This window comes from Bombina bombina, chromosome 4 (assembly GCF_027579735.1).
Source record: "Bombina bombina isolate aBomBom1 chromosome 4, aBomBom1.pri, whole genome shotgun sequence".
Taxonomy (NCBI): Eukaryota; Metazoa; Chordata; class Amphibia; order Anura; family Bombinatoridae; genus Bombina; species Bombina bombina.
Window position 1 is genome coordinate 810,849,394 of NC_069502.1, and position 27,103 is coordinate 810,876,496.

General features: G+C 40.0%; 1 protein-coding gene across 3 annotated transcripts in view; it reads right to left on the reverse strand.

Moving 5' to 3' along the window:
• Nucleotides 1-6,148: 6,148 nt before the first annotated feature.
• The window catches only part of LOC128657073 (oocyte zinc finger protein XlCOF7.1-like), a 176,132-nt gene continuing 155,177 nt past the window's right edge, over nucleotides 6,149-27,103 (reverse strand). For all 3 annotated transcript variants that reach the window (XM_053711304.1, XM_053711303.1, XM_053711305.1), the window contains exon 12: nucleotides 6,149-7,570. In XM_053711304.1, coding sequence (XP_053567279.1) covers nucleotides 6,711-7,570 — 860 coding nt within the window. In that variant the 3' untranslated portion in view covers nucleotides 6,149-6,710. The remainder of the gene's footprint in view (nucleotides 7,571-27,103) is intronic.

A 27,103-nucleotide genomic window follows, 5' to 3' on the forward strand; every position in this document is an offset into this window, starting at 1 on the left:
TTCATCCATTGTCTTGTTTCCGTTCCGATGCCAGGTATGCCTGTGCTGCCGCAGGCGAATGGAAGGTTTTGGGGCCTGACACGCTCTGGATTCTTAGAGTGGCTGGAAACATGAGCGCAAATTTACGCCCCTGGTCATGCAGAGTGGAGCAAATGGAAGCAAAGTCTTTGCGTCTTTTGGTAACCTCGACTGAAAAGTCCTGAAAAAGCAAGATGCGGTGGTCCTCAAAGATAACTTCCTTGGTCGCTCTGTAGGCTCGTAGGATCGCCAGCTTATCCTGGAAATTCAAGCATTTAAAAATCACCTGTCGTGGCCTCTCTCTGGAATTTTCCAAATGCCTGTTGGGGCCTATGCGATGTGATCTTTCTATGTCTAGAGGCAGACAGTCCTGAGGCAGGCCTAAGATTTTTGGAAGGGTCATAGCAGCAAATTCTAGCAGATCCTTATCTTTAATGGATTCAGGGACTCCTATGATTCGGAGGTTATTTCGTCTGCTACGATTTTCCAAGTCCTCCACTTTATCCATTAGTTGCTGATTTTGTTTCAGTAGGCGTTTTAGAGAGATGTCTGATTCATGCTGTCTGTCTTCGACCCCCGAGATTCTTTGTTCCGCAGCTGACATGCGTGCAGAGAAAAGCCTCACTTCGCTGGTCAAGGTGTCAACACCCGTCTGCAAGCTATCCATTTTTGGTAAAAAAAATGCCTTAAGGTCCTGCAGGAGTGAGGAATGGTCTCCTGAGGAGTTGCCTTCAGTATCTGCAAATGGAGGGTTGGCCTGTGTTTCTGATAGAGTCTTTTGTCTTTTTTCCAGGTTTTTTGATCGGTGGCTCATGGTGCTACTTAAAGGCAAGGGCAGCCTGTGGAAATACTCGTCTACTTTCATAGAACAAAATGCAGAAAAGTCTGAAAATATTGTAATATTGTGAAGAATCCACCAGGTGGCGTTGTTGAGCTGTGTACTGCTGCAAATAAGTGGAAGAGATGGAGGGGGAATGGAGTATAGAAGAAAAAGTAAACACAAATAAGATGATTGCAGATATCACATCCCAGGCTGGAGAAGTGAAATGACAAAAATTTAGCTATACCAGCTATGTAGATTGTGTTGCTTCCCTCTCCTTCAAACAGATTTCTCACCCGTAGCTAAGGGATCCCAATTATGATCCTGAAAAAATTGAGCTATACCAGCTGCAAAATTTGAAGTGCTCGGATAGTATGGGATATAGTTGGAGCACAGGTTATTGCGCTGCTTAGGGTTCAGACACTGAATATGCACTTAAAAAAGAGAAAATTGTATTGCTTCCTCACCCTCTAGCAGATGTCACACTCACAGCCAAAGAATCCCAATTATGATCTTGAAAGCTTGCACTACAACAGCTGCAAGATTTGAAATACTCAGATAGTTTGAAATATAGCTGTAGCATAGGTTAGTGCACTACATAGAGTCCAGACACTGAATATGCACTTGTTAATGTAAATCACCCCCAGCAGTCACAGGGGCACCAGGAGAAAGTGATAGCTGATGTAGCCCTGGGGAGAGTACAACTGCTAGTGGTTTGAGTCCCAAAATGAAGATGTGATGGCTTAAATTATTGGTGATAAGCTGGAGCTAGTTGAAGTGAAAAATGGGTGTACTTGTGTCTGTATTATATCACTCCTTATGCGTGACCAAAGTGGTTAAAAGTCTCTCATGAGTGTGGGGGGAAGTGTCCCTTGGGGTACCTTTTATCCGGGCTCCGGATTGACACGACCTGGGGTGCAGCGGTGTCAAGCATCGATCCAATCTGCTGCAACGTCCCCACTTCTCATCTACTCCTCCCGGCAGCAGTTCTGAAGGCCGATGTCCTTCTAAGGGCTCCGACTGAACTATAACACAGAGGAGTCGGGGAGGGCTCCGGCAAGATGGCGCCGACCTGCGCTTGTGTGCGCGCCACGTGGGTCAATTAACTTAGCCTTCCAGGGCAAGGGCGATCTTTCTGCCCTACACGATGCTACTTCGGCCAGCTGGGGTATCTTAGGGGGCTACCCAGCAAGGCAATACCGTGGGATAAGCCGGCCGGCAGCAGTAAATGTCATTTAGGTTAGGCAGATTCACGGAGCTCTTCACTCCTGCTGCCAGCCGCTAGCTCCGCCCACCGGAAGTCCAGTCTGTTTTAGATTATTAAGGTCATTATTATTTTTCTTTAGTTAAATACATCTATATAAATTATTATTTAGTTAATGATTATTTTTCTCCTTCCAATAAAGTACAGCTGAAGCGTTGATCAAGTGATTAACCAATTAACGTGGAGATAGTTCACCTCCCAATAATTTCACAATCATCTATGTATTTCTAGAGGTATAAAACTAAATCAGTCATTTTCTGATATAACTGGAAAAGTAATTTGTTTATTGTTTTAAAAATGTAACCTTTATGTAGAAAACCATGATTTAAATAAAATCTTACTGACTAGTTATTTATATCATTAGAATCACTTTGATTTAAATCAAATCCACTATGGTACTGAATGATTCGGTAATAGCCAGACACTGGAAATCCACTCAGATACCCACACTCTTGTCTTGTATATTGTTAAAGGGACATTGTACACTAGATTTTTCTTTGCATAAATGTTTTGTAGATGATCTACCCCATACAGGGTTTTTTTTTTTTTTAAATGGATAGTTTTGTTTATTTTTAAATAACTTTACTCTGATTTTCAGACTCCTAACCAAGCCCCAAAGTTTTAGGAGAATACCAACATATGCCTACTCCAGCTTGCAACGGTTTGTGTAAAGGGCCTTTTCATATGCAAAGGAAGGGGGAGTGTCTGATATTTCCCACTTGCAGAACGTGTGTTCCAATAACCTTTTAAACAGAGCTAAACTGGAAGCTTCTAAGTATGTTTTTAAAGGTTTTATACTTTATTTTTAGATCACTATCTGTGCATATTATTCTTTATAGTAGTGCCCATTACATGCAGTTATATGAAAATTGGTGTATACTGTCCTTTTTATTGAAGCATAGACCTTCTTAGACCCTTCAGCCTCCAATCCTCCCTCAACCTACATGACCTACGGTGTTAACAGGATTTGTACTGTATGGGCAGCACATTAAGTTCCTCCAACCTCACCATGTCTCTCCTGCTCTGCTCTACCTCACTATATCTCCTCCCTCTGCTTTGTACGTTACTCATTCTGCTTCACTTTCCTGCGCTCCTCTAACTCTTTATACAATGTTCTGTTTGTCTCACAGACTCATGTAGCAGACATTTATTTGTTACCCTATTATGACTCATGTTAATAATAATATATATCTAACTAAAGACCTGTTATATCACTGTCTGTGCCAGTCTGAAAGGGATGGGATCCAACTAGCCACTTGGATTGGTATCAATGCTGAGAGTCTTAATCAGCAACTCACCACAATGGACTTTATGGTACTTGATCCACCCAATCACTTATAGCTCAGCTTTACAAACTTACCCCCACACCAAGGTTTATTGTCAGTGTTGTATATACTAGAGCAGTGATTTGCAACCTTTTTTTTGCCGTGGCACTCTTTTTTACATTAAAAAATCCCGTGGCACACCACCATCCCAAAATTTTACAAAATCACACATTGTAGCCTAATACAGGATATATATATATACAGTATATATATATATATATATATATATATATATATATACTCACACACTGTACTGTGCTGTCATGCCATGCCTCCTACAAACTATACATGAGATATTGACATTCATTCACAAACACCCCCGCACTGTTGTCAGTCTGCCGAGGCACACCTGAGGATCTCTCACGGCACACTGGTTGAAAAACACTGTACTAGAGCAAGTGTTATCAATGTCCTACACTGCAAGTGTCTTTATTGTTATCTGTTTGTTTGTTATGTCTTACACAAAAACTCTTATTCCCCAAACAGATGTGTTCCTTTATTATTACAAAACAAATGTATCTATAGTTGTTCTAAGTAAATGGTTTTATTCTTCAAATCCTGTGAATGAGGCAGAAATTGATGCAACAATGTCAGTTTTGCACTGGTTTTCAGGATCGTTTGAGTGCAGGTTAAATTGAGCACATATTACAAGTTGAGCATAATTGAATGAGCGTAAACGCAATTTACACTAGAATTATTACCGCAATTTCAGTGCTGTGGTTAACTGTTTTGCGAAATTAAAAAGTTCACAAAACACATCAATAATACATTACAAAGTACAGTTACACTCATAATAACACCATCTCATAACAATTATTAAAAATATATTGCACAAAAAAGTTATAAGATATGAGCTCTCCTGTGTTAGAAAAAAATATGTCAGGCAAAGGGCTTTAACATAGACATACATATAAATGTCTAAAGATGTATGTATGTGTGTGTGTATGTATATATATATATATATATATATATATATATATATATATATATATATATATATATATATATATATATATATGTGTGTGTATATATATATATATATTTACAGACATATATACACAAATAAACACATAGATACATAGTTATACTGTACATATATACACATAAGTGCATTAGAGCCCTTTGCAATTAAGTAGATGAAAACATGAAAAACAATATTTATGCAACATTCATTTTGAATAAAGTCTTATACTGTGCATTTACTTTAAATATTTCACACTCCAATGTTCTGCACATAGCAGAATATGTTCTAAGTATTTTTAAATAGAGGGTTTTTTTTTAGATATTTTTTGGCAAGGTCTAATCTGGCTTCTCTATTCTTGAGTTTTATAAATGGTTTGCACCTCTGTATTAGCTCTCATGAAGTCTTCTCTTTATGGTAGACAAGGATAATGATATGGCTACCTCCTGGAGAGTTGTGATGGATTTATTACAATTTAAATAAACAAGGTTGTAAACAATACAGATTTATTTTTCTCAACTCTATAGTCAAAACTGTTGTGGATCTATAGTTGTATTAGGTAACATTTCTAAAATCAGCAGAAATTAAAAATAACATGGAGGCTCCAGGTGATCACTTGGCTATTTAAATCTATATAGGGATCCTGGATCTCCCCCCGCTTTTTGAGGAAAAAAATTTCTGTCAGATTATTTTGGACAACTTTTTCAATCTTGAAGATATTATCACATATTATTGGTTTTGTATTTCTCAAAACTGAATTTGTGTCTGCAGAAATAACGTCCCTTCTTCACAGCAAAATGTTATAAAATGAACATACAGAGTTGATAAATAGACCTTAAAGGGACATAATCATGAAAGATAACTTTTGGGTTTCTGATGGAACATACAATGTTCAAATGTACTTCCATTATCAGATTTGCTTTATTCTCTTGGAATCCTTTGTTGAAGAAAAGCAATGCTCTACTTGACCTATCTGAATACAATGGGTGAGACAGTGACAAGCAGCTAGATCACAGTAGTGCATGGCATCTGAATGAGCCTACCTATGCAGGCTTTTCAATAATAGATACCAAGAGATCAAAGCAAATTAGATAAGATTAGTCTGAAAAATTGCATGTTCAATTTGAAACATGAAAGTTTAATTTTGACTTTACTTTCCATTCATGCCATTGCTCCCCTGCAAACCTATGTACATCAATCCAAGTTTCAAGAAGCTCACTGAATAGAAAATTGTTTAGAGTGGAATGGATCTGTACAAATACCTGGTTCCTGATCCCTGGCTTGTTCCTGACTTTGCTGTTTTCCTTGTTCCTGATTCTGGCTCGTCTGACTATTTGCTTTGGCTCCTGACTCGGCTCGTCTGACTACCAGCTCTGGTTTTGACTCCTGGCTTGTAGACTTTTTATTATTTGTTGTTAGTAATAAAGGTGTGATTATTTTTGCACTTCTCGTCTCAGTCTGATTCCTGGCACCCTGACAAGAGGGTTTTCCAGACCCGCCCTCTGTGCTCTACTGAGCGGGTCTGGTTTTCCCTCAGAGTGCATCGGGCCAGCTGTCTAGTCACAGCCCGGCCCGACCGCGCCATTACATTCAATGCAGCTCGCTCCTGCTGTCAGACAGAGCAGGAGCGAGCTGCATTGAATGTAATGGCACGGTCGGGCCGGGCTGTGACTAGACAGCTGGCCCGATGCACTCTGAGGGAAAACCAGACCCGCTCAGTAGAGCACAGAGGGCGGGTCTGGAAAACCCTCTTTTGTAATAAAAAAATCACTGGATATATTATGTAATAAAAAACTAGCGCTAATATAATGTTATATAATTCTGCACTATGTGCAGAATTATATAACATTATTTTTTAGGTTTACTGGCACTTTAATAAAACTTTTTCTATTATTATTAATGTAATCATTTTCTCCTTCCAAAACAGTACAGGTGAAAGTTGATCAAATATGAATGATTAATAAATTATACTGGATATAGTTCTCCTCCAAATTATTTCATTCATTTTAATGATCTATCTATGCATATATAATGATATATAACCAAATCAGTAATGGTCTGATATAACTGGAAAAAATAATCTGAAAACGTATTATTCTAACAATGAAAACCATTATTTAAATCAGTCTTACTGACTAGTGATTTAAATCATGAGTTAAATCAATTTGATTAAATCAAACCCACCCTGGGGTCACCTCATAAACGCTTGAGGTGCAGAAGGGGCCTCAAACAGCTCCAAAACTGCATGCCCCAGGGGGTCACATGCAGTCATCAACAGCACTTAGTATTATGCGATTGACAACTACATAGCATATTCTGCACTTAGGAGCTAAAACTCTGATATCTTTTAATATGAGTTTTGTGATGCCTATTAAGAGTTGATTTCGGAGTAAAACATTTACCACTTTTAGAACATGAAAATCCTTTCTCCTCTGTATGAATTTTTTGATGCGCAATAAGATTTGATTTCCGAGTAAAACATTTCCCACAGTCAGAACATAAAAATCCTTTCTCCCCTGTATGAATTATCTGATGTCTAATAAGATTTGATTTCCGAGTAAAACATTTCCCACAGTCAGAACATGAAAATGCTTTCTCCCCTGTATGAATTTTCTGATGCAGAATAAGATTTGATTTCTGAGTAAACCATTTCCCACAGTCAGAACATGAAAATCCTTTCTCCCCTGTATGAATTTTCTGATGTCTAATAAGATTTGATTTCAGAGTAAAACATTTCCCACAGTCAGTACATGGAAATGCTTTCTCCCCTGTATGAATTTTCTGATGCATAATAAGATTTGATTTGTGAGTAAAACATTTACCACAGTCAGAACATGAAAATGCTTTCTCCCCTCTGTGAATTTTCTGATGAGTAATAAGAGTTGATTTCTGAGTATAACATTTCCCAAAGTCAGAACATGATTTTTTTCCCCCTCCTATATGAATTTTCTGATGAGCAACAAGATTTTTTTTACAGTGAAAACATTTTCCACATATAGAACAGTGAAATGGCTTTTCTCCTGTATGAATTTTTAGATGTTTAAGAAGATGTGATTTCTTAAGAAAACATTTTCCACATTTAGAACATAAATTCCCCCCGTGGCTTCTTTGATTTTGAAGAAGATGTAAAGAAGCATCTGCACTCCGATCAGGACTAGGATTATTGCAGTTTGTGAATTCACCTGTCAATAAGAAAAACAAGTAATGATGGAGTAATGATATTAATTACATAATTATTTAATCATGAGAACATATAAACTGTTCTGATTCTGGTTCTTGTAGTAGACACTGTGACAACTAGATCTTTCCCCAGTTTCCATGCTAAGGCTTAAGGGCAATTTACTGGACATAAGGGACTATTTCTAAGAATTCACACTTTGTCAAGGACCAAACTAAATTGAAATTAATGTTGTTTGTCTACCTAATTTATCTAGTCCTTTTACAATTGTGTTCACAGAATATTTTAGTAATACAAGTATGTCAGCCCATAAACTTATCTTTGAACAACTGCTTGTGTTCTTGTGGTTAAAAAAAGGATGACTCTAGAACAACAAAAACAAAGAAAATGGCCAAGGTGGTGTAGTATATCTAAGCAATATATAAAATATTCAACAAAGAGAAGACTCTCACGTATGTAGTTAATTACACCTTCTGGAATAGTTAACAGCTCCCCAACCAACTGTATTACTCCGGTAATTCTGTTATACCATATAAATGATAATAAGAAAAGGCTTAAAATACCTCAATACTGCTAAACCAAAATTATATTAACTTGTGACAAATTTCCAAAATAACATCAAACCACTACAGTTATTGAGTTTACTTAGAAAAGTCTAAAAGTGTTTACATCACAGGAAAGAGGGGTAATATGCAAATGAAAGGACAACTAAATACAGTACACTTGCAAAAACATAATTTATGTAAGAACTTACCTGATAAATTAATTTCTTTCATATTGGCAAGAATCCATGAGCTAGTGACGTATGGGATATACAATCCTACCAGGAGGGGCAAAGTTTCACAAACCTCAAAATGCCTATAAATACACCCCTCACCACATCCACAATTCAGTTTAACGAATAGCCAAGAAGTGGGGTGATAAAGAAAGGAGTAAAAAGCATCAACAAAGGAATTTGGAAATAATTGTGCTTTATACAAAAAAATCATAACCACCATAAAAAAGGGGGTGGGCTTCATAGACTCTTGCCAATATGAAAGAAATTAATTTATCAGGTAAGTTCTTACATTAATTATGTTTTCTTTCATGTAATTGGCAAGAGTCCATGAGCTAGTGACGTATGGGATAGCAATACCCAAGTTGTGGAACTCCACGCATGAGTCACTAGAGAGTGAGGGATAAAAATAAAAAACAGCCATTTTCCGCTGAAAAAATTAATCCACAACCCAAAATATGTTAATTCTCATAAATGAGTGGAAAAACTTAAATAAAAAGCAGAAAAATCAAACTGAAACAGCTGCCTGAAGAACTTTTCTACCAAAAACTGCTTCCGAAGAAGCAAATACATTAAAATGGTAGAATTTAGTAAATGTATGCAAAGAAGACCAAGTTGCTGCTTTGCAAATCTGATCAACTGAAGCTTCATTCTTAAAAGCCCATGAAGTGGAAACTGATCTAGTAGAATGAGCTGTAATTCTCTGAGGCAGGGCTTGACCCGACTCCAAATAGGCTTGATGAATCAAAAGTTTTAACCACATGGCCAAGGAAACGGCAGAAGCCTTCTGACCTTTCCTGGAACCAGAAAAGATAACAAATATACTAGAAGTCTTCCTGAAATCTTTAATAGCTTCAACATAATATTTCAGAGCTCACACCACATCCAAAGAATGTAAGGATCTCTCCAAAGAATTCTTAGGATTAGGACACAAGGAAGGAACAACAATTTCTCTATTAATGTTGTTAGAATTCACAACCTTAGGTAAGAATTTAAATGAAGTCTGCAAAACTGCCTTATCCTGATGAAAAATCAGAAAAGGAGATTCCCAAGAGAGAGCGGATAATTTAGAAACTCTTCTAGCAGAAGAGATAGCCAAAAGAAACAACACTTTCCAAGAAAGTAGTTTAATGTCCAAAGAATGCATAGGCTCAAATGGAGGAGCCTGTAAAGCCTTCAAAACCAAATTAAGACTCCAAGGAGGAGAGATTGATTTAATGACAGCCTTGATACGAACCAAAGCCTGCACAAAACAATGAATATCAGGACGTTTAGCAATCTTTCTGTGAAATAAAACAGAAAGAGCAGAGATTTGTACTTTCAAGGAACTTGCAGACAAACCTTTATCCAAACCATTCTGAAGAAACTGTAAAATTCTAGGAATTCTAAAAGAATGCCAAGAGAATTTATGAGAAGAACACCATGAAATGGAAGTCTTCCAAACTCGATAATAAATCTTTCTAGAAACAGATTTACGAGCCTGCAACATAGCATAAATCACTGAGTCAGAGAAACCTCTATGACTTAGAACTAAGCGTTCAATTTCCATACCTTCAAATTTAATGGTTTGAGATCCTGATGGAAAAACAGACCTTGAGATAGAAAGTCTGGCCTTAATGGAAGTGGCCAAGGCTGGCAACTGGACATCCGAACAAGATCCGCATACCAAAACCTGTGAGGCCATGCTGGAGCCACCAGCAGCACAAATGATTGCTCCATGATGATTTTGGAGATCACTTTTGGAAGAATAACTAGAGGCGGGAAAATATAAGCAGGTTGATAACACCAAGGAAGTGTCAACGCATCCACTGCTTCTGCCTTAGGATCCCTGGACCTGGACAGGTACCTGGGAAGTTTTTTGTTTAGATGAGATGCCATCAGATCTATTTCTGGAAGCCCACACATCTGAACAACTTGAGAAAACACATCTGGATGGAGAGACCATTCTCCCGGATGTAAAGTCTGACGACTGAGGTAATCCGCTTCCTAATTGTCTATACCTGGGTTATGAACCGCAGAAATTAATTAATTAGACAGGAGCTGGATTCCGCCCAAACAAGTATCCGAGATACTTCTTTCATAGCTTGAGGAGTGTGAGTCCCACCCTGATGATTGACATATGCCACAGTTGTGATATTGTCTGTCTGAAAACAAATGAACGGTTCTCTCTTCAACAGAGGCCAAAACTGAAGAGCCCTGAGAATCACACCGAGTTCCAAAATATTGATTGGTAATCTCGCCTCTTGAGATTTCCAAATCCCTTGTCCTGACAGAGATCCCCAAACAGCTCCCCAACCTGAAAGATTGCATTCTGTTGTGATCACAGTCCAGGTTGGACGAACAAAAGAGGCCCCTAGAATTATACGATGGTGATCTAACCACCAAGTCAGAGAAAGTCGAACATTGGGATTTAAGGACATTAATTGTGATATCCTTGTATAATCCCTGCACCATTGGTTCAGCATACAAAGCTGGAGAGGTCTCATATGAAAACGAGCAAAGGGGATCGCGTCCGATGCTGCAGTCATGAGACCTAAAACTTCCATACACATAGCTACTGAAGGGTATGACTGAGACTGAAGGTTCCGACAGGCTGCAACCAATTTCAAACGTCGCTTGTCTGTTAGAGACAAAGTCATGGACACTGAATCTATCTGGAAACCTATAAAGGTTACCTCTGTCTGAGGAATCAACAAACTTTTTGGTAAATTGATCCTCCAACCATGTCTTCAAACAAAGAACACTAGTAGATTTGTGTGAGATTCTGCAGAATGTAAAGACTGAGCGAGTACCAAGATATCGTCCAAATAAGGAAACACCGCAATACCCCGCTCTCTGATTACAGAGAGTAGCCCACCAAGAACCTTTGAAAAAATTCTTGGAGCTGTCGCTAGGCCAAAAGGAAGAGCAACAAATTGGTAATGCTTGTCTAGAAAAGAGAATCTCAGGAACTGATAGTGATAGAGATGAATCGGAATATGAAGATATGCATCCTGTAAGTCTATTGTGGACATAAAATGCCCTTGCTGAACAAAAGGCAGAATAGTCCTTATAGTCACCATTTTGAAAGTTGGTACTCTTACATATCGATTCAAAATCTTTAGATCCAAAACTGGTCTGAATGAATTTTCTTTCTTTGGAACAATGAATAGATTTGAATAAAACCCCAGACCCTGTTCCTGAAACGGAACTGGCATGATTACCCCTGATAACTCCAGGTCTGAAACACACTTCAGAAAAGCCTGAGCCTTTACTGGGTTTACCGGAATGCGTGAGAGAAAAAATCTCACAGGCGGTCTTACTCTGAATCCTATTCTGTACCCCTGAGAGACAATACTCTGAATCCAATGATTTTGGACCGAATTGATTCAAACATCTTTGAAAAATTTTAATCTGCCCCCTACCAGCTGAGCTGGAATGAGGGCTGCACCTTCATGCGGACTTGGGGGCTGGCTTTGATCTCTTAAATGGCTTGGATGTATTCCAATTTGAAGAAGGCTTCCAATTGGAAACAGATTCCTTGGGGGAAGGATTAGGTTTCTGTTCCTTATTTTGTCGAAAGGAACGAAAACTTTTAAAAGCTTTAGATTTACCCTTAGGTTTTTTATCCTGAGGCAAAAAAACTCCCTTCCCCCCAGTGACAGTTGAAATTATTGAATCCAACTGAGAACCAAATAATTTATTACCTTGGAAAGAAAGAGATAGCAATCTGGACTTAGAAGTCATATCAGCATTCCAAGATTTGAGCCACAAAGCTCTTCTAGCTAAAATAGCTAAAGACATAGATTTAACATCAATTTTGATGATATAAAAAATGGCATCACAAATGAAATTATTAGCATGTTGAATCAACTTAAAAATGCTAGACAAATCATGATCCGATACTTGTTGCGCTAAAGTTTCCAACCAAAAAGTTGAAGCAGCTGCAACATCAGCCAAAGAAATTGCAGGCCTAAGAAGATGACCTGAATATAAATAAGCTTTCCTTAGATAAGATTCAAGTTTCCTATCTAAAGGATCTTTAAAAGAAGTACTATCTTCCGTAGGAATAGTAGTACGTTTAGCAAGAGTAGAGATAGCCAACTTTGGGGATCTTTTCCCAAAACTCCAATCTAACTGCTGACAAAGGATACAATTTTTGAAACCTTGAAGAAGGAATAAAAGAAGTACCAGGCCTATTCCATTCTTTAGAAATCATATCAGAAATAGCATCAGGAACTGGAAAAACCTCTGGAATAACCGCAGGAGGTTTATAAACAGAATTTAAATGTTTACTAGTTTTAATATCAAGAGGACTAGTTTCCTCCTTATCTAATGTAATCAACACTTCTTTTAACAAAGAATGAATATACTCCATTTTAAATAAATAAGAGGATTTGTCAGTGTCAATATCTGAGGCAGGATCTTCTGAATCAGATAGATCCTCATCAGAGAAGGATAATTCAGTATGTTGCCGGTCATTTAAAATTTCATCAACTTTATGAGAAGTTTTAAAAGACCTTTTACGTTTATTAGAAGGCGGAATGGCAGACAAAGCCTTCTGAATAGAATCAGAAAAAAATTATCTTAAATTTACAGGTATATCTTGTGCATTAGATGTTGAGGGAACAGCAACAGGTAATGAACAACTACTGATGGATACATTATCTGCATGTAAAAGTTTATCATGACAACTATTACAAACCACAGCTGGAGGTATAACCTCCACAAGTTTACAACAAATGCACTTAGCTTTGGTAAAACTGTTATCAGGCAGCAGGGTTCCAACAGTGATTTCTGAGACAGGATCAGATTGAGACATCTTGCAAATGTAAGAGAAAAATAAAATAAAAACATATAAAGCAAAATTATCAATTTTCTTATATGGCAGTTTCAGGAATGGGAAAAAATGCAAACAGCATAGCCCTCTGACATAGAAAAAAGGCAAGAGGCAAATAGGAATGAAATAATTAAAATATTAGGCGCCAAGTATGACGCACAACAAACAGAAAAGTATTTTTTGGCGCCAAAAACGACAAACTCGCGTCATAGATGACGCAACCTTGTGAAGGACTCTGCATCAACTAGGATGCCGGAAATGACGAATTTGCGTCAACAATCGTAACTTCGCGCCAAAAAATCTTGCGCCAAGAATGACGCAATAGACTTTGCGAGCCTAATTCTGCCCATGAATTTAAAAGACAGTCAATTTGAAAAAGAGACTATGCCCCAGGTAAAAAAAAACATTTTCCCAGATTGGTGAGAGAGTGGTTAACGTATTAGGATATTTAGCCTTTTATGGTGATTCTATCTAATGTACATGTATTAACCTACACATTTTTTAGATAATTTAATCCCTCCAATATGGTTACTACTACCAATAATCACTAGAATTTCCCTTTGGATAAGTTGATATTAAATCGGTACACTATTACAATGAATCAGTTTAAATAAACTTGCTTCAAACAATTCCAACAAGAGATCGTTATAAAGTGAATTAGTTCTGCTTTCAACTATCCTCAATCACTTGATTAACACTACAGTGTATATGCAGTAATTTTTACACAAAATAAAACGCCTGCTGAATTCCCAGATATGTAGTAATTATTCAAGTATAATAACAGCGGATCTCAACAGGCTTCTTATATAAAACGCTTGTTACCACTGGGATAGCTCACTAGTACTTAGCCACACAACAGTGGAGAATTAGAACTATCAGTAGGAGAGTGGTTCACAAATATTTGGATACTAAGTCTTTTTACGGTGACTTCACCAAATGTATATGTACTAGCCCATACATTTTTTTGAACACTCTACTATAACTTCTACTACCAATAACTATTAGTGTTTCTTTAAGTACAAGTAGCAATAAGTTTGTACACTATATCAATGAATCAATTTAAATAAACTTGTATCCAATTATTATTGTTACAGAGATTCAATTTTCGTTTCTCCCGATTATTTCTATCATTAGTTGTACATTACTACCCTCTAGTGGTGAATAATAATAGTACAATATACTGTTTATACAGACCATCAATAAACACCGATTCATTTTTCTTTAAGATGTTGCCACATACTGCAGTTTTACAATTTGAGAGTATCTAGTTTTTATTGGACTTACTAAGTCAGAGTATTGCCTTTTGACACTTTAATATTGACTGAATAAGGGATATCTGCATTAGAGCCCCCAGTCTTGAATTAATTTGATGAACTAATATACACAAGGTGCCTATCAGACATCAAGCTCTTTTGAGCATTGTACATATCTTATACCTGCAAGTGATTTTAAGTACCCAATTTTAATAAAGTCTAATAAAGTTTTATTTTTAACCGTTTATGATTTAACTTGGACACCATACAATACCTTAGGAGAACAGAGTGCTAAAAGTGTATCCTTATTTACAACACTCTCTAGTTGGAATTATTCTAGCTTGTGCACATGCTCAATAGGAACTTGTTCCCCAGAAAGTGTGAATATAAAAAGACTGCAAAATGTAATAATAGAAGCAAAATTGGAAAGTGCCTTAAAACTGCATACTCTTTCTGAATCATAAGTTTTTTTGACTTGAGTGTCCCTTTAAATGATTATTGCTTATGTGCACAAAACATTCAGTTTTATTTTTTTTTAGAATATTGCATTTATACTATATATTCTTTACTTGTAATGAAGACCAGAATATCATTTTATATAAAAAGTAATGTATTTAAAAACAAAATTTATGCTTACCTGATACATTTATTTCTCTTGTGGTGTATCCAGTCCACGGATTCATCCATTACTTGTGGGATATTCTCCTTTCCAACAGGAAGCTGCAAGAGGACACCCACAGCAGAGCTGTCTATATAGCTCCTCCCCTAACTGCCACTCCCAGTCATTCGACCAAAGACAAGCAAGAGAAAGGAGAAACTATAGGGTGCAGTGGTGACTGTAGTTTAAAAAACATAATTTATGCTTACCTGATAAATTCCTTTCTTCTGTAGTGTGATCAGTCCACGGGTCATCATTACTTCTGGGATATTACTCCTCCCCAACAGGAAGTGCAAGAGGATTCACCCAGCAGAGCTGCATATAGCTCCTCCCCTCTACGTCACTCCCAGTCATTCGACCAAGGACCAACGAGAAAGGAGAAGCCAAGGGTGTAGTGGTGACTGGAGTATAATTTAAAAAATATTTACCTGCCTTAAAAAACAGGGCGGGCCGTGGACTGATCACACTACAGAAGAAAGGAATTTATCAGGTAAGCATAAATTATGTTTTCTTCTGTTAAGTGTGATCAGTCCACGGGTCATCATTACTTCTGGGATACCAATACCAAAGCAAAAGTACACGGATGACGGGAGGGATAGGCAGGCTCTTTATACAGAAGGAACCACTGCCTGAAGAACCTTTCTCCCAAAAATAGCCTCCGAGGAAGCAAAAGTGTCAAATTTGTAAAATTTGGAAAAAGTATGAAGCGAAGACCAAGTTGCAGCCTTGCAAATCTGTTCAACAGAGGCCTCATTTTTGAAGGCCCAAGTGGAAGCCACAGCTATAGTAGAATGAGCTGTAATTCTTTCAGGAGGCTGCTGTCCAGCAGTCTCATAAGCTAAACGTATTATGCTACGAAGCCAAAAAGAAAGAGGTAGCAGAAGCCTTTTGACCTCTCCTCTGACCAGAGTAAACGACAAACAGAGAAGACGTTTGCCGAAATTCCTTAGTTGCCTGTAAGTAAAATTTTAGGGCACAAACTACATCCAGATTGTGCAGTAGACGTTCCTTCTTTGAAGAAGGATTTGGACACAAAGAAGGAACAACAATCTCTTGATTGATATTCCTGTTAGTGACTACCTTAGGTAAGAACCCAGGTTTAGTACGCAGAACTACCTTATCCGAATGAAAAATCAAATAAGGAGAATCACAATGTAAGGCTGATAACTCAGAGACTCTTCGAGCCGAGGAAATAGCCATTAAAAATAGAACTTCTGACAGACGTTTGTGTAACAGAATGGACAGAGCTGAGATCTGTCCCTTTAATGAACTAGCAGATAAACCCTTTTCTAAACCTTCTTGTAGAAAAGACAATATCCTAGGAATCCTAACCTTACTCCAAGAGTAACCTTTGGATTCGCACCAATATAGGTATTTACGCCATATTTTATGGTAAATCTTTCTGGTAACAGGCTTCCTAGCCTGTATTAAGGTATCAATAACTGACTCAGAAAACCCACGTCTTGATAAAATCAAGCGTTCAATTTCCAAGCAGTCAGCTACAGAGAAGTTAGATTTTGATGTTTGAAAGGACCCTGTATCAGGAGGTCCTGTTTCAGAGGTAGAGACCAAGGTGGACAGGATGACATGTCCACCAGGTCTGCATACCAAGTCCTGCGTGGCCATGCAGGTGCTATTAGAATCACTGATGCTCTCTCCTGTTTGATTCTGGCAATCAATCGAGGAAGCATCGGGAAGGGTGGAAACACGTAAGCCATCCTGAAGTCCCAAGGTGCTGTCAGGGCATCTATCAGGACTGCTCCTGGATCCCTGGATCTGGACCCGTAACGAGGAAGCTTGGCGTTCTGTCGAGACGCCATGAGATCTATCTCTGGTTTGCCCCAACGTCGAAGTATTTGGGCAAAGACCTCCGGATGAAGTTCCCACTCCCCCGGATGAAAAGTCTGACGACTTAAGAAATCCGCCTCCCAGTTCTCCACTCCCGGAATGTGGATTGCTGACAGGTGGCAAGAGTGAGACTCTGCCCAGCGAATTATCTTTGATACTTCCATCATTGCTAGGGAGCTTCTTGTCCCTCCCTGATGGTTGATGTAAGCTACCGTCGTGATGTTGTCCGACTGAAACCTGATGAACCCCCGAGTTGTCAACTGGGGCCAAGCCAGGAGGGTATTGAGAACTGCTCTCAATTCCAGAATGTTTATTGGCAGGAGACTCTCCTCCTGACTCCATTGTCCCTGAGCTTTCAGAGAATTCCAGACGGCACCCCAACCTAGAAGGCTGGCGTCTGTTGTTACAATTGTCCAGTCTGGTCTGCTGAATGGCATCCCCCTGGACAGATGTGGCCGAGAAAGCCACCATAGAAGAGAATTTCTGGTCTCTTGATCCAGATTCAGAGAAGGGGACAAGTCTGAGTAATCCCCATTCCACTGACTTAGCATGCACAGTTGCAGTGGTCTGAGGTGTAAGCGAGCAAAGGGTACTATGTCCATTGCCGCTACCATTAAGCCGATTACCTCCATGCATTGAGCCACTGACGGGTGTTGAATGGAATGAAGGGCGCGGCAAGCACTTTGAAGTCTTGTTAACCTGTCCTCTGTCAGGTAAATCTTCATTTCTACAGAATCTATAAGAGTCCCCAGGAAGGGAACTCTTGTAAGTGGAACGAGTGAACTTTTCTTTTCGTTCACCTTCCATCCATGTGACCTTAGAAAAGCCAGTACTAACTCTGTATGAGACTTGGCAGTTAGAAAGCTTGAAGCTTGTATCAGAATGTCGTCTAGGTACGGAGCTACCGAGATTCCCCGCGGTCTTAGTACCGCCAGAAGAGCACCCAGAACCTTTGTGAAGATTCTTGGAGCTGTAGCCAATCCGAATGGAAGAGCTACAAACTGGTAATGCCTGTCTAGGAAGGCAAACCTTAGATACCGGTAATGATCTTTGTGAATCGGTATGTGAAGGTAAGCATCCTTTAAATCCACTGTGGTCATGTACTGACCCTTTTGGATCATTGGTAAAATTGTCCGAATAGTCTCCATTTTGAACGATGGAACTCTTAGGAATTTGTTTAGGATCTTTAAATCCAGGATTGGTCTGAAAGTTCCCTCTTTTTTGGGAACCACAAACAGATTTGAGTAAAACCCTTGTCCCTGTTCCGACCGTGGAACTGGATGGATTACTCCCATTAACAAAAGTTCTTGTACGCAGCGTAGAAACGCCTCTTTCTTTGTTTGGTTTGTTGACAACCTTGACAGATGAAATCTCTCTCTTGGAGGAGAGTATTTGAAGTCCAGAAGGTATCCCTGAGATATTATCTCTAGCGCCCAGGGGTTCTGGACATCTCTTGCCCAAGCCTGGGCGAAGAGAGAAAGTCTGCCCCCCACTAGATCCGATCCCGGATCGGGGGCCCTCAATTCATGCTGTTTTATGGGCAGCAGCAGGTTTCCTGGCCTGCTTGCCCTTGTTCCAAGACTGGTTAGGTCTCCAGCTTTGTCTGTAGCGAGCAACAGATCCTTCTTGTTTTGGAGCAGTGGAAGTTGATGCTGCTCCTGCTTTGGAATTCCGAAAGGAACGAAAATTAGACTGTCTAGCCTTAGGTTTGGCTCTGTCTTGAGGCAGGGCGTGGCCCTTACCTCCTGTAATGTCAGCGATAATCTCTTTCAAACCGGGCCCAAATAAGGTCTGCCCTTTGAAAGGTATATGAAGTAATTTGGACTTAGAAGTTACATCAGCTGACCAGGATTTTAGCCACAGTGCTCTGCGCGCCTGAATGGCGAATCCGGAATTCTTAGCCGTAAGTTTAGTTAAATGTACTACAGCTTCCGAAATGAATGAATTAGATAGCTTAAGGATTCTAAGCCTGTCCGTAATGTCGTCCAGAGTAGCTGAACTAAGGTTCTCTTCCAGAGACTCAATCCAGAATGCCGCTGCAGCCGTGACCGGCGCAATGCATGCAAGGGGTTGCAATATAAAACCTTGTTGAACAAACATTTTCTTAAGGTAACCCTCTAACTTTTTATCCATTGGATCTGAAAAGGCACAGCTATCCTCTACCGGGATAGTGGTACGCTTAGCTAAAGTAGAAACTGCTCCCTCCACCTTAGGGACCGTTTGCCATAAGTCCCGTGTGGTGGTGTCTATTGGAAACATCTTTCTAAATATCGGAGGGGGTGAGAACGGCACACCGGGTCTATCCCACTCCTTAGTAACAATTTCAGTTAGTCTCTTAGGTATAGGAAAAACGTCAGTACTTGTTGGTACAGCAAAATATTTATCCAACCTACACATTTTCTCTGGTATTGCAACTGTGTTACAATCATTCAGAGCCGCTAACACCTCCCCTAGTAATACACGGAGGTTTTCCAGCTTAAATTTAAAATTTGAAATATCTGAATCCAATCTGTTTGAATCAGAACCGTCAGCCGCAGAATGAAGCTCTCCGTCCTCATGTTCTGCAAGTTGTGACGCAGTATCTGACATGGCCCTAGCATTATCAGCGCACTCTGTTCTCACCCCAGAGTGATCACGCTTGCCTCTTAGCTCTGGTAATTTAGCCAAAACCTCAGTCATAACAGTAGCCATATCTTGTAATGTTATTTGTAATGGCCGCCCAGATGTACTGGGCGCCACAATATCGCGCACCTCCCGAGCGGGAGATGTAGGTACTGTCACGTGAGGAGAGTTAGTCGGCATAACTCTCCCCTCGTTGTTTGGTGAAATTTGTTCAATTTGTACAGATTGACTTTTATTTAAAGTAGCATCAATACAGTTAGTACATAAATTTCTATTGGGCTCCACTTTGGCGTTAGCACAAATAGTACAGGTCTCATCCTCTGAATCAGACATGTTTAACACACTAGCAACTAAACTTGCAACTTGGAAATATTATTCAAGTAAAATACAATGAAAAACGTACTGTGCCTAAGAAGCACAGAAAGCTATATGACAGTTGCAATCAATAAACTGAAAAGGTTACAGCATCAAACTTTGTAAAACAAAATACAATTTTAGCAAAGGCTTGTTCCCATTAGCAAAGAATAACTAACCCTGATGGCATAAAAAAGTTAAAGAATAAACGTTTTTATCACAGTCAACTACAATCTCACAGCTCTGTTGTGAAGATTACTTCCCTCAAACAAGCTTTGAAGACCCCTGAGTTCTGTAGAGATGAACCGGAACATGCAGGAAAAACAATGAGCTTCTGACTGAAATTTTTGATGCGTAGCAAAAGCGCCAAAAAAAGGCCCCTCCCCCTCACACACAACAGTGAGAGAGATCAGTAAACTGTCAGAATTAGATCAAGCAACTGCCAAGTGGAAAAATAGTGCCCAAACATTTTATTCACCCAGTACCTCAGAAAATGAAAACGATTTTACATTCCAGCAAAAACGTTTAACATAAATTATTAAAAAGCCTGTTGCTTGCAAATAGGCTAAAGTCTTATATACACAGTGTAATTCCAGTGAAGTACCATTCCCCAGAATACTCAAATGTAAAATATACATACATGATATTATATCGGTATGGCAGGATTTTCTCATCAATTCCATTGTCAGAAAATAAAAGCTGCTACATACCTCTTTGCAGATTAATCTGCCCGCTGTCCCCTGATCTGAAGTTTACCTCTCCTCAGATGGCCGAGAAACAGCAATATGATCTTAACTACTCCGGCTAAAATCATAGTAAAAACTCTGGTAGATTCTTCTTCAAATTCTACCAGAGAAGGAATAACACACTCCGGTGCTATTAAAAAATAACAAACTTTTGATTGAAGAAATAAAACTAAATAAAATCACCATAGTCCTCTCACACATCCTATCTAGTCGTTGGGTGCAAGAGAATGACTGGGAGTGACGTAGAGGGGAGGAGCTATATGCAGCTCTGCTGGGTGAATCCTCTTGCACTTCCTGTTGGGGAGGAGTAATATCCCAGAAGTAATGATGACCCGTGGACTGATCACACTTAACAGAAGAAATAAAAAACACCTGCCTTAAAATGACAGGGCGGGCCGTGGACTGGATACACCACAAGAGAAATAAATTTATCAGGTAAGCATAAATTTTGTTTTCTCTTGTAAGGTGTATCCAGTCCACGGATTCATCCATTACTTGTGGGATACCAATACCAAAGCTATAGGACATGGATGAAGGGAGGGACAAGGCAGGCGCTTAAACGGAAGGCACCACTGCCTGTAAGACCTTTCTCCCAAAAATAGCCTCCGAAGAAGCAAAAGTATCAAATTTGTAGAATTTAGAAAAAAGTATGAAGCGAAGACCAAGTCGCCGCCTTACAAATCTGTTCAACAGAAGCCTCATTCTTAAAAGCCCATGTGGAAGATACCGCTCTAGTGGAATGAGCTGTAATTCTTTCAGGAGGCTGCTGGCCAGCAGTCTCATAAGCTATGCAGATTATACTTCTTAGCCAAAAAGAAAGAGAAGTTGCCGAAGTCTTTTGGCCTCTCCTCTGTCCAGAGTAGACCACAAACAAAGCAGATGTTTGACAAAAATCCTTTGTAGCTTGTAAATAAAATTTTAAAGCACGAACCACATCAAGATTGTGTAACAGACGTTCCTTCTTTGAAGAAGGATTAGGACATAGTGAAGGAACAACAATCTCCTGATTGATATTTTTATTAGATACCACCTTAGGAAGAAAACCAGGTTTGGTACGTAACACTACCTTATCTGCATGGAAAACGAGATAAGGGGAATCACATTGTAAAGCAGATAACTCCGAAACTCTTCGAGCCGAGGAGATAGCTACTAAAAAACAGAACTTTCCAAGATAAAAGTTTAATATCTATGGAATGCAATGGTTCGAACGGAACCCCTTGCAGAACCTTAAGAACTAAATTTAAACTCCATGGTGGAGCAACAGGTTTAAACACAGGCTTGATTCTAACTAAAGCCTGACAAAACGCCTGAACATCTGGAGTATCAGCCAGACGCTTGTGCAAAAGAATAGACAGAGCAGAAATCTTTTCCTTTTCAGGAACTAGCTCACAATCCCTTCTCCAATCATTCTTGGAGAAAAGATAATATCCTAGGAATCCTGACCTTACTCCATGAGTAACCTTTGGATTCACACCAATGAAGATATCTACACCATATCTTATGATAGATTTTCCTAGTGATCGGCTTTCGAGCCTGAATTGAAAGGACCTTGAAGTAGAAGGTCCTGCCTCAACGGCAGAGTCCATGGTGGAAGGGATGACATGTCCACCAGATCTGCATACCAAGTCCTGCGTGGCCATGCAGGTGCTATCAAAATCACCGAAGCTCTCTCCTGCTTGATCTTGGCAATCAGACGAGGGAGCAGAGGAAACGGTGGAAACACATAAGCCAGGTTGAAGGACCAAGGCGCTGCTAGAGCATCTATCAGCGCTGCCTTGGGATCCCTGGACCTGGATCCGTAACAAGGAAGCTTGGCGTTCTGACGGGACGCCATGAGATCCAGTTCTGGTTTGCTCCAAAGTTGAATCAACTGTGCAAATACCTCCGGATAGAGTTCCCACTCCCCCGGATGAAAAGTCTGCCGACTTAGAAAATCCGCCTCCCAGTTCTCTACTCCTGGGATATGGATAGCTGATAGATGGCAAGAGTGAACCTCTGCCCATAGAATTATTTTTGAAACCTCCAACATTGCTAGGGAACTCCTTGTTCCCCCTTGATGGTTGATGTAGGCTACAGTCGTGATGTTTTCCGACTGAAATCTGATGAACCTGACCGCAGCAAGCTGAGGCCAAGCCTGAAGAGCATTGAATATCACTCTTAGTTCCAGAATGTTTATCGGAAGGAGTGCCTCCTCCTGAGTCCACGAGCCCTGAGCCTTCAGGGAGTTCCAGACTGCACCCCAGCCTTTGGCATCTGTTGTTACTATTGTCCAATCTGGCCTGCGGAAGGTCATACCCTTGGACAGATGGACCCGAGATAGCCACCAGAGAAGAGAATCCCTGGTCTCTTGATCCAGATTTAGTAGAAGGGACAAATCTGTGTAATACCCTTTCCACTGACTGAGCATGCACAGTTGCAGCGGTCTGAGATGTTGGCGGGCAAACTGCACTATGTCCATTGCCGCTACCATTAAGCCGATTACTTCCATACACTGAGCCACTGAAGGGCGAGAAGTGGAATAAAGAACACTGCAGGAATTTTGAAGTTTTGACAACCTGGTCTCTGTCAGGTAAATCTTCATTTCTACAGAATCTAACAGAGTTCCTAGGAAGGAAACTCTTGTGAGAGGGGATAGAGAACTCTTTTCTTCATTCACCTTCCACCCATGAGACCTCAGGAATGCCAGAATAATGTCCGTATGGGACCTGGCGATTTGAGAATTCGACGCCTGTATCAGAATGTTGTCTAGGTAAGGGGCTACTGCTATACCCCGCGGCCTTAGGACCGCTAGCAGTGACCTAAGAACCTTCGTAAAGATTCTTGGTGTCATGGCTAACCCAAAGGGAAGAGCCACAAACTGGTAATGCCTGTCTAGGAAGGCGAACCTGAGAAACCGATGATGATCTCTGTGTATCGGAATGTGAAGATAAGCATCCTTTAAGTCCACGGTAGTCATATATTGACCCTCCTGGATCATAGGTAGGATGGTTCGAATAGTCTCCATCTTGAAGGATGGGACCCTGAGAAATTTGTTTAAGATCTTGAGATCTAAGATTGGTCTGAATGTTCCCTCTTTCTTGGGAACTACAAACAGATTTGAATAGAAGCCTTGCCCCTGTTCCTCCTTTGGAACTGGGTGGATCACTCCCATAACTAGGAGGTCTTGAACACAATGTAAGAATGCCTCTCTCTTTATCTGGTTTGCAGATAATTGTGAGAGATGAAATCTCCCTTTTGGGGAAGAAGCTTTGAAATCCAGAAGATATCCCTGGGACACAATTTCCAACGCCCAGGGATCCTGGACATCTCTTGCCCAAGCCTGGGCGAAGAGAGAAAGTCTGCCCCCTACTAGATCCGTTTCCGGATCGGGGGCTGATCCTTCATGCTGTTTTAGAGGCAGCAGCAGGTTTTTTGGCCTGCTTTCCCTTGTTCCTAGCCTGGTTAGGTCTCTAGACCGAATTGGACTGGGCAAAATTCCCCTCTTGTTTTGTATTAGAGGAAGTTGAAGCTGCGCTACTCTTGAAGTTTTGAAAGGAACGAAAATTAGTCTGTTTGGTCCTTAATTTGTTGGACCTATCCTGAGGAAGGGCGTGACCTTTTCCTCCAGTAATATTAGAAATGATCTCCTTCAGTCCAGGCCCGAATAGGGTCTGCCCCTTGAAAGGAATGTTGAGAAGCTTAGACTTTGAAGTAACGTCGTTAGCTTGGTTAAATGAACAACGGCGTCAGAAACAAATGAATTGGCTAGCTTAAGAGCTTTAAGCTTGTCAAGGATATCATCCAACGGGGTTTCTACCTGTAGAGCCTCTTCTAGAGACTCAAACCAGAAGGCCGCAGCAGCAGTGACTGGGGCAATGCATGCAAGGGGCTGGAGAATAAAACCTTGTTGAATAAAAATTTTCTTAAGGTAACCCTCTAATTTTTTGTCCATTGGATCTAGAAAAGCACAACTGTCCTCGACCGGGATAGTGTACGCTTCGCTAGGGTAGAGACTGCTCCCTCCACCTTAGGGACCGTTTGCCACAAGTCCCGTGTAGCAGCATCTATAGGAAACATCTTTTTTAAAAACAGGAGGGGTAGAGAACGGTACACCTGGTCTATCCCATTCCTTAGTAATAATTTCTGAAAACCTCTTAGGGATTGGAAAAACATCAGTGTAAACAGGCACTGCATAGTATTTATCCAATTTACACAATTTCTCTGGGACTACAATGGCGTCACAGTCATCCAGAGTTGCTAAAACCTCCCTGAGCAACACGAGGAGGTGTTCAAGCTTAAATTTAAATGTAGACATATCAGAATCAGGTTGAAGTATCTTCCCTGAATCAGAAAAATCACCCACAGATAGAAGCTCTCCTGCTTCGGCTTCTGCACATTGTGAGGGTATATCGGACATAGCTACTAAAGCGTCAGAAAGCTCTGTATTTGTTCTAGCCCCAGAGCTGTCTCGCTTTCCTTGTAACCCTGGCAGTTTGGACAATACCTCTGTAAGGGTATGATTCATAACTGCCGCCATGTCTTGTAAGGTATACGCAATGGGCGCGCTAGATGTACTTGGCGTCCCTTGAGCGAGAGTTATAGGTTCTGACACGTGGGGAGAGTTAGTCGGCATAACTTCCCCCTTGTCAATTTCCTCTGGTGATAAATCTTTTAAAGCCAGAATATGGTCTTTATAATTTATAGTAAGATCAGTGTATTTGGTACACATTCTAAGAGGGGGTTCCACAATGGCTTCTAAACATAATGAACAAGGAGTTTCCTCTATGTCAGACATGTTTAACAGACTAGAAATGAGACCAGCAAGCTTGAAAAACACTTTAATAAATGTGAAAAAGCAGAATATAAAAAACGGTACTGTGCCTTTAAGGGAAAAAAAACAATCACATAAACTGCTAAACAGTGAAAAAAAGCAGTAAACTCTACGAAATTTTTACAATGTGTATAATAGACTAAAATAGCATTGCACCTCAGAAAAACGGTAAAACCGTTATAAACAGTCACAAGCACTGCCACAGCTCTACTGTGACTCCTACCTGCCCTTAAAACGACTTTTGTAGCAACAAAAATCCTTTACAGAGGTCCTATATGTCAGGGGACTCCTTCAGGGAAGCTGGATGTCTCAGACTGCAAAAACTACTGCGCAATTAGAGCGCGAAAATAGGCCCCTCCCACCATGCACTCAAAGTGAAAGGGCCATAATAACTACTCCTAGGAGAAATTTAATCAGCCATGTGGAAAACTAGGCTCCAAATAAAGATTTATCACCTTCAGTAAAAAACGTTTTTTATATCTCATGCAAACGTTTTACATACTAAGTAATAAGAGCAATAAACATGAATATTACCCTTTACTGCAAGCATGATCCCAGTCGTTTGTTAAATCACTGTATCAGACTTACCTTAAATATATCAGGCACTGTCAGCATTTTCTAGACCTTATCATCTCTCTAGAAAAAAATATACTGAACATACCTCAGAGCAGGTAATCCTGCCGGCCATTCCCCCAGCTGAAGTTTTCCCATACTCTTCAGTTATGTGTGAGAACAGCAGTGGACCTTAGTTACAACCTGCTAAGATCATCAAAAACAATGTTGTGGAAAAGAGCAGCAGCACCACACTTTATAAACTTTTAACTGCTTTTAATGATGAAACCTACAGGAAAGCAACGACGTTTCGGTCAACAACTGACCTTAAGATTGATTAAGGTCAGTTGTTGACCGAAACGTCGTTGCTTTCCTGTATGTTTCATCATTAAAAGCAGTTAAAAGTTTATAAAGTGTGGTGCTGCTGCTCTTTTCCACAACATTGTCTACTTTTGGGGGTTAGTGCAGAAACCCCTGTAGCGTGCACCCTTAATTGGATGGTGAGTGCTGGGCCCATTTCTATATTTACAAAAAGATCATCAAAAACCTCAGGCAGAACTCTTCTTCTAATTTCTGCCTGAAGTAAAAACAGTACATCGCCGGTACCGGTTAAAAATAACAAACTTTTGATTGAAGATAAACTACACTAATTCACCACATATCTCTTGATACTTCCTTTCTTGTCGAGAGCTGCAAGAGAATGACTGGGAGTGGCAGTTAGGGGAGGAGCTATATAGACAGCTCTGCTGTGAGTGTCCTCTTGCAGCTTCCTGTTGGGAAGGAGAATATCCCACAAGTAATGGATGAATCCGTGGACTTGATACACCTTACAAGAGAAATAAACTTTATTAGTGAACATACATATCAGACATGTACACTCACCTGTGCCCTGTGAGCCTAAAACACGTCACACACATACATTATCTGTTCCCTGTTTCCCACACACATGACACACAAACACTCACTTTTCACAACATCCCTCTCAAGTGTCAAACATGTACACTGCTTTCCTTACATATGTCATACACGTACTCACCTATCCCCTCCTTCCCACACAGACATGTCACACACGTACATTCACCTGTGCCCTACCTCCCAAA